Below are 12,891 nucleotides of genomic sequence, written 5' to 3' on the forward strand. Positions count from 1 at the left end.
CGCCAACTCTTTTTCGGCTGCAGAGAAAAAGACGGGAGTCAAAAGAGGGCGGGCGGGAGGGGGGGAGACGGCGAGAGCTCTGCGAGCGAGGGGGCCTGGGGGGGGGGAAGCGAAGGCGGGGGCGAGGAACTGCGCGTCCACCCGGCGGGAGGTGGGAAAGGTTTGGCGGGCGCCGCGCGCGGCTCCGCCCTCCGCCTTCCCGGCCGGGCTCCTCAGCTGAGGGGCGATGGAGCAAATCGCGCGCGGGTGGCAGCATGACTTTCACCCGTCTCTTTCTGGCCGCGGCTCTTCTGCTTCTCGGGCCGCTTCCCGAAGCCGGCAGCTCCGCGCCCAGCCGCTTCGCTTCTCCTTCCTCTCGGGGTCGGAGCCCGGCGCCGCCGCCGCCGCGCTCCGCGCCGTTCCACCCTCACCAGCCGGCCGGCGGGGGCGCCTGCCCGAGAAACGGCGGGCGCTTCGTCAACGCGACGGAGTTGGGCGCGGGATGTTTGCCGTGGGCGGAGGTGCCCACCTTCCTGGACCGGACGCCGCAGGGCAAAGGGCTGCGCGGGCAGCGCAACTTTTGCAGAAACCCGGACGGCAGGAACCGGCCCTGGTGCTTCTACCGAAACACCCGCGGCAGGGTGGACTGGGGCTACTGTGACTGCAGACAAGGTGAGGCGGGATCTCCGCGCCTGCTGTCATTTCTTGCCGGGATCGCACGGGTGTTCGCGCGCCCGTGTGAATTGCCCTTGGCCACACGTGTCCGGGCGCCGAAGGGACTCTCAGGCGAAGCGATATTTCACACGCTCCCCCCACCCCCACTACTTTGTCCCTGATATATTTTACCAAAAGTATCTTATTCGACCCCGTGTGGCGTCATCCATGCCTATCGGGTTAGCGCGTCTAAAGTTAACGCTTGCCATTAATTCTGCAGACTTTATAAAACAAAAAAAAAGTTAGCAATAAAGGAAGCAAGAGAACTCAAGCAGACGCAAACTTACCCGTTAAACGAGGACAGCCTCAGGTGTGCGTGACTGTTTTAAAGCCCCAGTCTGATCAGTGAGATGAAAACAGAAGTTTGCTGCAATAGTCCATAGGAATGTCCTCCTTTTCATCTGTAAAACGTTGCAGGATTATGAGTTTTATCAGGAGCAGAATTATGCTTGCTTGCCCTCTTAATAGTTGCCTATGTCGGCATTGCTGAACTCTTGGGTTAGAATAATTTAAACTGCAAGGAAAGATAAGACAGCAATTCCTTCACTGTATTTTTTTTGCTTATTTCCTGTATGTGTTTGAATGTGATACTGTTTAATCTCGCTGGCTGTCATGTGTATGTTGGCTAATGAGCGGATATAAAGATACAAAGCTCTGTTCATAGATTCTGAAGTGTCCTTTGTGCTAATGAATTATGTACATCAGGGATGGAGAAACTGTGGCCTGCCTAATAATGTTTAACTATAACCCACAGTTTTCTCAGACGGATTGGCATTACTGAGAGATATCTGGAATTTGCTTTATCAGTATCTGTAGAATTGGCCTCTGATTTGCAATACTTGACTGTCGCAGGCAGTGCTTGCTTGTGATACATTCTGCTATCATGTATTTTGGTAAAGTATGAGTAACATTTTTGTCCATTTCATATGTCAGTGGTTCACTATTTTATAGTTCAATGCCACTTGCATGTGTGCACATTTGTGAATTTGCGTTTAAAGTTTGTGTATATAAGTTTCAATGGAACATTTCAAATTTAAGTATTCACTGAATAAGGCTAGACAGTTTAGTTATTTGGATACACATACAAATTTCCTCTCTGTATCAAGTAACTCTCTGTCCAGGGAATGATTAGAATCAGCCTTGATTTCCTTCAGAAAGGCTTCTAGATCTTGAACTTTTACAACATGCCACAAGATGCAGACTAGAGAATAGAGAACTGTTTGATTCCAGCATAGTGGAAGAAGATACACTCTGGTAGTGTGACCAACACCTCTCCTCCAGGTTGGTTCAGTTACATTCAATCACTAGAATTGCGGGACAGATTTTTAAAAAGTATTTAATTACCTAGGTCAAGAGTATATATCATGTTTGTATCCAATTCTTCCAAAGATTATGTGATGCAATGTAGATATGTTTAAATTTTCACAGCTTGAAGATGGGATGAACATTAGCCATTCCACATAGACACAACCATATTTTTTAAACTACAAAGCCTGGGATGGGGTAAAAATAATTTTGGAGAACCCCAAAATCTTTCTTCCTTTGGCCAGCAGGTTTGTTAGATCCTTTCTGCTCAAGATCAAGAGGTCTAGTTGTGTCTTTTGCCACACTATAGATTTGCCTCCTAGGTCCTAATCAGCACTTTGTTGATTAAAAAACCCATTCCAGATTGAGACTTTTATATGAGATTCCACGCATCACGAAATGTCTGAGAGATATAAGTGACTATTTGCTTACTCCCCTATCTTCTTGGCAGCATCTGGTTTCATTTGGTCTTGCAACAGCACCAACATATCCTGAAATTATTGCTTGTTGAGGCTTGTTTATTTATTACTTCTGGTACAATAAGATACCAGAGGGAGGATGAGTGAGCAGGAGGGACAACAGTGACTTGATTTTAGTTATTATGGTCAGCTGGTGATCTGTTGCCATATAAAGCCAGTTCTTTAAGAATTTAGAGTTCAACACAATGGTTTAGGTTTAGGTTTATTGGACTTATATGCCGCCCTTCTCCCAAAGGACTCAGGGCGGCGTACAACATAAAAACACATATTACAAAAGTTAAAAGAAGGATTAAATAGAATATCCAAAAAACCTAATAGACATTTACAATGAGATTTAAAAATTAAATTAAAATTAACAATTAAAATTAATAATTTATTTTATTCAGGCCATGAAATGAATGGTCATTTTATTCTTTACAAGGTTGAAGAAAAGTGTGTCTCCATATGCATTTTGATGTAAACCTGTAAGTCCCTTGTACATCATAAGTAAATGCTAAGGTTATTGGTCTCATATCACTTATCTCTGATATTTTACAAACACATTTCCAATAAAAGAGAATATATGTAGCTCAGTGTTAAACAGTCCTTGGTGCTTTCTGAGCTTCTTGTTTGCTTGCAGACCTATCCAATTGGGTAACATTATCAGTGCTAATTAGCATGGAGTTTACTCTCTGTTTATACATAGTAGCTTGCCTTGCCAGTTTTGGTAGGGATGTGGTTTTCTCCTTGGTAGTGGTAGTGATATGTGAACACTATGAAGATGCCCTTTAAAATAAGGGTATAATTGAAATGTATAATGCTTGGAGATTTCCTTGTTTTAGAAGAAATGAATGTGTAGTAATTCTGATGTTTTCATTCTGGAGGGAATCAATAGCTGTGTCATAAATAAACACCAGTGGTTTCATCATACTTAGAAAATATCAGAACTGGCTGCAAGTTTCTTGTTGTACATCTTCTCTTTCCTACACATAAGTATCTCATCTTGCCTCATCCAGAACACTTGGCACTTAAGTGTTAACAGAATAAATCTCATTTACGTTAGTCTGAATTCCCCTTCCAGCTTTCAGTGGAAAGTGTAATAAGAGCTTCTCCAAAAGGTAACAGAAGGCATCAGATGCTTCTATTTGGGATTGATCCAAAGGAGCTCTTATTGCAAGGCTGAATATATACATACTGCATGAATTGCCTCTTAATCACTTCAAGTTTCAGTTTGGGTGAAGTCCAAAGAAAGACACATGCAAATCAGGTGTATAGAAACATGGTTACTTGAAGTAACTTATGTAGGAATTTCTTTCCACAAACACAGCTCCTTATTCCAATATTCTGTTGAAACGAAACTGAAGTAGAAGTCATTTCTTTCCTAAGCTACTTCAGTTTCCTCCCGTCCATTTTGTTCATCATCATTTTGTTTTTCATGTTTTCCCCCCCATTTTGTGTGAATATTAACCAGATAAGTAAAATTCTTGTCCTCTTTTGCATCAGCACTATCAAAGTATTTTTTTTTCAAACATAACTGCTACTTGGTGAGCATGCATTTATATAGTACACTATTTTTTTTGGCTTCTAATGCATAATATAATTAAGGAATATGCGTTCACATATTCATAGAGTTGACATGCGTTCCATAATCAGTGCTCACAGAATGAACATAATGCTGCAAGTGGCAACATAGCAGTAGAAATGTGGGAGATAGCTTTGCAGTTTCATTTTGAAACTGGTAACTTCAATTATTTAAAACTATATTGTCATTCATAGCTACGTATCATGTAAGTAACAATAATAACAATGTTCAAATATTGCCTTCCATGTGGCATTTATTTCTAGGCTATGTATTTGCCAGAGAACATTCTATTTTCTACTTTTTTTTCCAATCCACACAATCCAATGAGGTAGGCTGGGCTGAGCAACATCACTCAGTGAGCTTCTATGATTAAGAACCTAGATTTTCTTGTTATCCTCTCTCCTCTGCAGACTTTTTTTTTTTTGGCCTTTGGAAAACATAAACTATACATTTGAAATTATTCTCACAGACAAAAGAGATGTTTCTCTCTTAGACATGATCACTAGTGAGTTCAAAGAAATGGCAGCTTCTGGGAAATAAACCGTAGAAGCAGTCTGCAAAAATTTGAATATTTTGAAAGAAAATATCAACGTGAAAATAGGAATGAGTGGATCAAAGTGCCAGTGTTAAATGGTTAAATGGTACAGGTGATACTGTGAATATAAATAAATAGTAAATATAGAGTTTCGATCAGTTTGATAAGTATTTCACTGAGTAATTTCATTGCTCCTTCTGAAATCTGTTTATAAATCATGTCAATGTATTACATGTAGATTATTTACTTTGAAATGGTTGTACCCATAGAAATATGCTTTGCACTATTTATATTAGGTGCAATTCCTTTAAAGAATGGAAGGCAAGCATAAATTGCTGCAGGCAGGGCTGTGAATGTACCATTCTGTATCTTGTGTAAGGAACATGTAGCTGTCCTAGCTAAAAGTCATTTTGTGTGTAAGAAATTGCAGTCAAGGCAAAATTCATGCTTTTCATGCATCGAAGTACCTTTTCCTCTTCATGTCCAGTGCACAGTTGTAAAATTGAGTATATTTTAAAACTCATTTTGCCACAACTATACATTTGAAAAAGGTAAAATGGAGCTGAAAACCAACTGAAAAATAATTTTGATAAGGATTGTTTTATTCATCTATCTTTCATTATGGCATCAAGGGATGATATCATCTGCAAATTATCTGTTGTGAATAGAATGTGCAATTGCATATGGTAGACTTACATTCTTTAGATAAGTCAGGAAAGGGATGTAGTAAAAAGTATTCTGAAATTTCTTGTTTGCATAGTTAGGAGCTTGTTAAATCAGTTTAGTCTAATGACCTAAAATAATCTCTAAATCTTCATTGTACAAGCAAGGCCTAAGGGCTGGAATAAAGTAGTCTGGAATTCTTTGCATTGCAACTTTATCATATTGTTATATTTCTTCAAATTCCAAAAGTCAGCATGACTTTTTAAAAAAATGTATCAGATCTCACCAGTACTGGCCAACACAACCAGCATTAATGTTGAAAATAGTTGTCTAGTAATATCTGAAGGGCTACATCTTGCCTGTATTTTATATAAAGGAAATACAACATTGGTCCATCTTTGAATTATAGGAAAATGCTGCTTCTAGAAACACCTTCTACTTCTAATTAGTATATTATGAGCAAAACAGAGCTAAAAGTTAAAAGTGGCCATAGATTGATGGATGTAGGTCTTGAAACAAAAAAGTTCTGGCTACCAATCAGAAAAGAAACAAAGCTAATGAAATGGACTAGCTATGAGATACTTGATGTTTTAGGCATAAAAAATAATTCTATCGGTGTTCAATTATGACAATATCATGGCCCAAGGTTAGGAAGGTCTTAATGAAAACCGTAACTCACATAAACTGTCGACGTCCCATTTCAGATCTCACACTCTCACACACAGCTACTAGGTGAGGAAAACAATTTAATCAAGGCTGAGCAAATAATAGACAAGGGAAGAAATGTAAAGTTTCTTGGAAAGAAAGCTTGCCTGGGTGGTTTTGCTGTCAACAGAAACCCACGGAAAAATAGTCAAAATCCATGCCAAAATTCAGAGAGATAACTCAGGTTTCTTAGCCAATCCAAGGTCAGAGTTTCATGAGCGTGATTCATGGAAATAACACACCAGAGCAAGAAATCAGAAAATCCAATTGAGGAACATGAGTCGGGGCTGACTCTTAAATCAGGCTACCATCAGCTGTAGATTTACTTCCTTGCTTGGCAAGGAGCAGCACCAAGCACCTTTGCTGTGCTCTGCACTGTATTTGCAGGAGAGCTTAATCTGACTAGTTCAAGTGTTCTAATAAGTGCCTTTGTTTGATCAGCCAGTTTGACTGCTGGCTTTGTGTCTGACATTTCATTTGTTCATTTGGAGCAGCTTCTTCAGAGTCATAGTCTGAGTCCGGGGCCTTGACATTAGCCAATTATATGTGTCCAGTTTGCAGCTATCTTAAAGAGAGAAGGCTAAATGTCATCAGCCTTTTTCTCAGTTCACTCTGATAATTGTTAACACTGATAAATGATATATAAAGCTAAATCTTCTAAAGAAGAGGTATTCATGTTTTATCTGCCATGCAATATTCTGAAAAATAATAGCTCTGCCCATTCAAAATGAGACTGGTGGGGAAAAACATGCCTATGCTGGACAAAATCTTGACAAGAAAAGCATATTTAAAAACATAAAAATGTTAATTTAGAAACTATCCCAGACTGAAATATTAAGAACTTCTTATTTGAATGTACTGTAATTTGCAGCTTTCCATATTTGACAATTGTTTATTCAGTAATATAAATCTTCCATTGTTTTAAGTACTTGTTTGCTTCATTCCAAGTATTTATAAATTCCATAAATTCACATGGTCTGAGTAAAGTGGTGATTGTTTGGGGTCAGACATGAATAAATACATTGTTTTGCTAGTATCTCTGTTACGAAAAATTTTGAGTCACTGAAAAGGTTTTGTAGACTGTTTGTTTTCTAATTCTTTGAAATCTAATGGAAACAAATGAGAGGCAAAGTAATCATACAGAGTCAGACTTTTAAAATGTTTATAAGAAAGGAATAGTTTTATGAATTTGGTATTCCTTTGCCTGTATGCCTTAATCACAACAATTACTAGACAGGGACTTGGGAGAAATGCCATCAAGGATAAATCTGTTACTACTTGAAATCCCTAAGCCAGTGATGGCTAACCTTTTGGTTGTTGTGTGCTGAAAGCGCACAATCCGTGTTCCCATGCACATAATGCAGTGCATGTGCGACACCTCCCTACGCGCCCCACCCTCTGTGCATGTGCGCATGACCCTCTGCACTTCTCCCTCTCTCCCCTCCCCCCCACATGCACGCATTACCCCCATGGCCTGTTTTGAGCCTAGCAGGCTCCCTATAGCCTCCTAGGACCAAAAACACAGCGTGGGGGCCCCCACACACTCCTGTGGCCCGTTTTGAAGCCTCCTGGGATCAAAAACTCCCTCATGCCACTGTGCATGCATGCGTGACCTATACACATGCTTGCATGTTTCCCGCATGTGTCCTGCTCATGCATGGCAGAGACCCAAAAATCAGCTGGCCGGCAGGAGGCATAGGCGTATGCATATGCATGGTGGAGCTGAGTTGAGGCAACGGCTTGGGTGCCCGCAGAGAAGGCTCCATGTGCCATCTGTGCCATAGGTTTGCCATCACAGCCCTAGGCTATACAGTCTTCTGAACTTCAGCCTAGCTACTAGAAGCCATAAAGTAGCTATATTATAAACAATGCATTTTCTGCACTAAGGCTATATTTCAATAGTGGTTAACCTAATTTATGGAAAAACTATATAATATTTTTATTCCATAAGACATTTAATAATTTTATTAAGTATTGTCTATTATAATTTTGTTATGCTGTTTTATGTGTAAGTGACTGTAATGAATGTTTTGAGCTTTTAGGAAGTAATTGCATTCAGTAGAAATGATAATGTGCCTGTCAGATGTTTGTAATCTTAGAACTATCCTTGACAGTTTCAGCTATTTCCTGCAGCTGACTTTACCTTTCTAAAAGGTTCTGCTAAATGAACAAAAAATAGAAATTGACATGTAATAATGAAAAATACCAGTCTTTACCATCATCTGTATTTTAGAATGCTTCTGGAATTTTTGCTCTGTGCTATATTCTTGTGATATATTCTTGGGAATATATCCATCTGCTCAAAAGAATGAAAGAAATAAGAGGGAATTTTGAGTCTAGAGGGGTAATTGGAGTGTCTTCAGTTTGCTTTCTCATAAATTGGTATTATTTGATTGACCTACTCATTTTGGCATCCACTTGTGGAATAGGCAAGTTTCATAATAATAGCAATATTTTTGGTAGTGCCTACAACAATGATATGGTACTAATTTTGTTACTGCTCCCCAAATTTGGAAAAAAATTCTGTCCATAGTGAACGCATTAATTCCAGTTGTATTAAAATATTTCTTTTGGATAGATTGATTATAAAACATACCTTAAGTGATTGTATCATTCCAATACCCTGACAAGGAAATGATATAAGTGCTTTTTTGAAATGGACTAGAACACATGTGTCAAACTTGATCATGCCACATCATGTAACTTATTGCAATATTTTTTTTGCCTTTGTAGAGCAGGGGGGGAAGGGGCGTGGCCTGTGCGTGACTCATCCAGCCCATGGGCCGCCACTTTGACACTCCTGGACTAGAAGAAGCTTGATGAACTTAACTGATTGACCTTTGATGCTCAAGGAGTTCTAATGACAAACTACTGGACCAGAAAAAGAACCTAGTTTGACCATATCAAAAAATGACAAAAACCATTCTAGGGCAAGGGAATAGCTTATATTGTTTATATACATGCTTCTTCCAGATCACTCCCAAAATTAATGCCACACAGAAGCTATTACTTTCTAATGGAAAATGTGGCATACTTTTTTCTTCATAGTTTTTAATATAGTAATTAAATATAACATATAAATATAATTACGATTATATAATCTCTGAAATAAATTTATCTTTTTTGACAAAAATAAACAGGATCAGTAAGACTTAAAGGTGGCAGAAATGAGTTTGAAGGAACAGTTGAAATATATCTAAATGGAATATGGGGAGCAATCTGCAGTGACCACTGGGATAATACTGATGCTTCAGTGATATGTCAACAACTTGAACTTGGGTAAGTAAATTAATGTTGACTAAATAACATTATTCTTGGAAGTTTTTCATGTCATTTGTAAATACAGTGGCAGTTACTTCTAAATTTCTCATCTGTTACAGTGCCTGAAATACAGCTTGCATGATTATTTTATATAAATGGATTAATGGATAACTGGATTATTTCTTTTCTAGAATGCTAGTGATTAATATTACATTGATTACTTTAAATTCATTAAAAATAATCATTACCGTACTTCTAACAAAATAATATGCTACATATGATCATTAAAAAGAAAGGTTAAAACGGATTCAGTATTTTTTCAGAAACAGAATGTTAATTTGAACATTCCTTTTTTTAAAAGTTAGGGTTAGCCTGTGCAGTTCTACTAAAGATAATGAGTATGATTGCAAGGTTGCTTATAGTTTTTAATCTTCTTTTCTTTTTATCTGGTAAGGGGGATAAACTGCTTAACATTTAATCCTGAAGATTTATATATGTGTCATAAACTTTGCTTCTTGGAAAGGGAATATTTATCTAGATGAAAGGAGACAATTAACATTATATATAGTTTCCCCACCAGGCCCCCACATCATTAGGCCCTTTTGAAAAGATAGGAGGGTTGGGTCCAACCTCACATTGGGGGGCATGATGTTCCAGACAGCAGGTGCAACAGCAGTGAAGGCCCTCCTCCTGGACCCACCATCCAGGGTAATCAGGCTGACAGGACCCGCAGCACACCTCCTCTGTTGGCACATGTGGCACAGGCCAATCCCAGTAGCCTCGACCCATGCCATTAAGGACCTTAAAGTTGATCACTAACACCTTGAATTGCACCTGGAAGTAGACTGGTAACCAATCAGCTCGCAGAGCAGTGGGTTAGAGGGCCCTTCTTGGGGGCCCCAAAACTACCCACACTGCCGCACTCTGCACCAGCTGTAGCTTCCAAATGTTCTTTAAGGGTAGCCTTACAATAGTCCAGCCTTGAGATGACTTGGGACTAAATGACTGAATGCAAGGAATTCTGCATTTTGCATTTTGATGAAACAAATGCTTGAATTATCTTCAGTTACTTGTAAATATCCTTCCTTTTTTCTGGATCTTCTTGCTGGCACATTTCTTTTTCATTCTATCTACATTGCATTTCGTTTAACATAGATTATACTTAAAGCAAAAATATTGAAATGCTTATCTGGATCTTAGGGATTAGGGAAAAGGTGCAGTCTTGCATGCACGGCTAATTTCCCACATGGTCAAATTTCTATACAATAGCATGAATCCTGTACAAATTAATCTTCAACAGAATATAATAGCCTTTTTTGATCCACATATATGAAGTTAAATATGTTGTTCTATATGAAGCACAGCAATATATACTTGCCATTTTCTGCGTGAATATGATTCCCATGTAAGAATTTTGTAATTTAGTAAATAGACATGGCTGTTCATATTCAGATACCATTTTAATTCATGTTACTAGTCAGATATAAAATAAGGCAAAATAGTATAAACACTATAATTACTAAATTTCTATAATTTATATAACTAAAATTATAGTTCTATAATTTTCCTTTATGATCTTGAGTGGCAGATTGTGTCTTTTAGAGCTAAACTGGTTATCTCTAGAATAACGCTAATTCTTGCCTTATCTGCATAGAGAATGCCTGTTTCAAACAAGAAGTCCAGTGCTTTGAGAACAAGAAAACTTAAGATACTATAAATCTTTGAAGTGAAACAGAACAAAAAAAATCTTGCAGGGGATATTAAACAAAATCTGTTCAGACTTCTTAAGGGCTGTTATTTAAAAGGGATAGGTCAATACTTGCCAAGCTCAGCCTAGATCCAATCTCTATGAAGACACTTCCTGTTACTGAAATTTAGCTACTATCATCCTAAACTTTAACAGTTTTGTTACAACATCTTGTTAGTTTAACGTACAAATGTTTTAAAGCCTTCCTAAATTATGTAGCAAATCTATTATGTGTTGCTCAATTTATTTTTTATATTTATTTATTTAGGCATCATTTTAAATAATTCTACAATTTAAAATTTTAGTCAATTACTTAACATTAAAAGCTGAATTAATTTATAGCATAAAAATATAAACATTGTTATACTAGTGTTATAGATGCTTATCAAAAAGTAAGTTTTGAAAAGTATACAATTGCTGGATGTAATAGGCAGATGCTTGTATGTATAGTATGTTATGAGGATATGTACACTGCTCTTGTATAATTCTCTAAAGCAATTAGTTGTAGATTTTCACTGGGTCTATCCACCTTGCTTATGGTGATATCTCTTTTCTCCCATCTTTCCCTGCGTTAGACTCTTCTCCAGAGAGCTAGGTCTTCACATAATGTGTCTAAAGTAGGATACCTTTAGTCTAATCATTTGTACCTTGAGCGAGAATTCTGGATTTGTTTGTTCAATAATACATTTAATTGTCTTCTCAGCTGTTAATGGTATTCACAAAGGGCAACTACATTGTTTTCAGAATTTCACCAAACAGTAATTTCTTTAGTGAGCTTTGGAGCTCCCTAAAGAAATTACTGTTTGGTGAAATTCTGAAAACAATTTAGTTGCCCTTTGATCCTGTATTTTGGTTTGTATTGATCCCATAGTTACTTGGTGTTTCTCTGATTATTTTGTGCATCAGGAAAAAAATGTCATATTTAGCATGCAATAAAATACTAACAAAGAGTCTGTAATTATCTTGGCTTTTTTCTTCATTATATTTGTTGTTCTTTCCGTAGGCAGAGAGGTATAGCAAGGCACACCCTATTTTCTGGATCAGGCCTTATTCCTGTACACTGGAGCAATGTGCATTGCCATGGCAATGAAGAAAACATCATGCTGTGTGAAAAAACTACTTGGCAAGGTCAAATGTGTCCCCAGAATATGGCAGCTGCTGTCACGTGCAGCTTTTCCCATGGTAAAAGGAAAAAAAATAATAATTTAGTCTTACACCATGCAAACAGCAGTTTCATACAAGAAGATGTGATAGAAGATTACATAGTAGAAAACTATTGATAATAAAAGGATTTAGTTAGTCTTTTTGAGTATGGTGCCCTCTAGATATGTTGGGGTAAATAATTGTGGAATTTTGGGGAATGCCACACTAAGAATGTCTACAATAAGTTAATTCTGAATGATATCATGGGCAAACACTCCATGCTAAAATGCAGTTCTGCTACAGTGATATAAACAGTGACGGGGATCAAAAAGAGAGTAGTACAAAATTCTTACCTTCTCTGTAAATTGCATTCCAAGAGCAATGAATTGAGAATTACCATCTCTTGCCTCATATCTTTTTTCACTCTTTATTAAAAAAAATTATCTGCTATCTGAAATTTCTCCTTCACACTGGTTTTGAAGATTTCCCATTGGATTTATGCAACAGGTTAAGGAATAAGAAAATTTTCTTTGGGAGTGCTCTTGTTTTTGAAATTCAAGGCAGGCTTCCTCTCCCAGTAATTTTTAGCTTCAGTATTCAGTTTGATTTTTGAGTGTCCATTCTATTAAAAAATAATGGGCTTTATGTTTTGTGTGGTATTTGCTTTTAATGTTTTCCCCATCTGGCGAATTTTGAACTTTATTGTTATTGTTAATGAAAAATGTTACTATTGTGCAGAAGTTGGTGCTTTTCACTTTCTGTCCATCAACATATTTGATTGCCTGCATTCCTTCCTCAC

General features: G+C 37.7%; 1 protein-coding gene across 1 annotated transcript in view; it reads left to right on the top strand.

Moving 5' to 3' along the window:
• Positions 1-215: 215 nt before the first annotated feature.
• PRSS12 (serine protease 12) overlaps positions 216-12,891 on the top strand; it is a 44,543-nt gene continuing 31,867 nt past the window's right edge. Inside the window, exons 1-3 of the mRNA XM_081959570.1 lie at positions 216-651; positions 9,082-9,220; positions 11,953-12,131. Coding sequence (XP_081815696.1) covers positions 255-651; positions 9,082-9,220; positions 11,953-12,131 — 715 coding nt within the window. The 5' untranslated portion in view covers positions 216-254. The remainder of the gene's footprint in view (positions 652-9,081; positions 9,221-11,952; positions 12,132-12,891) is intronic.

This window comes from Natrix helvetica (genome assembly GCF_964273705.1).
Source record: "Natrix helvetica genome assembly, chromosome: 7".
Taxonomy (NCBI): domain Eukaryota; kingdom Metazoa; phylum Chordata; class Lepidosauria; order Squamata; family Natricidae; genus Natrix; species Natrix helvetica.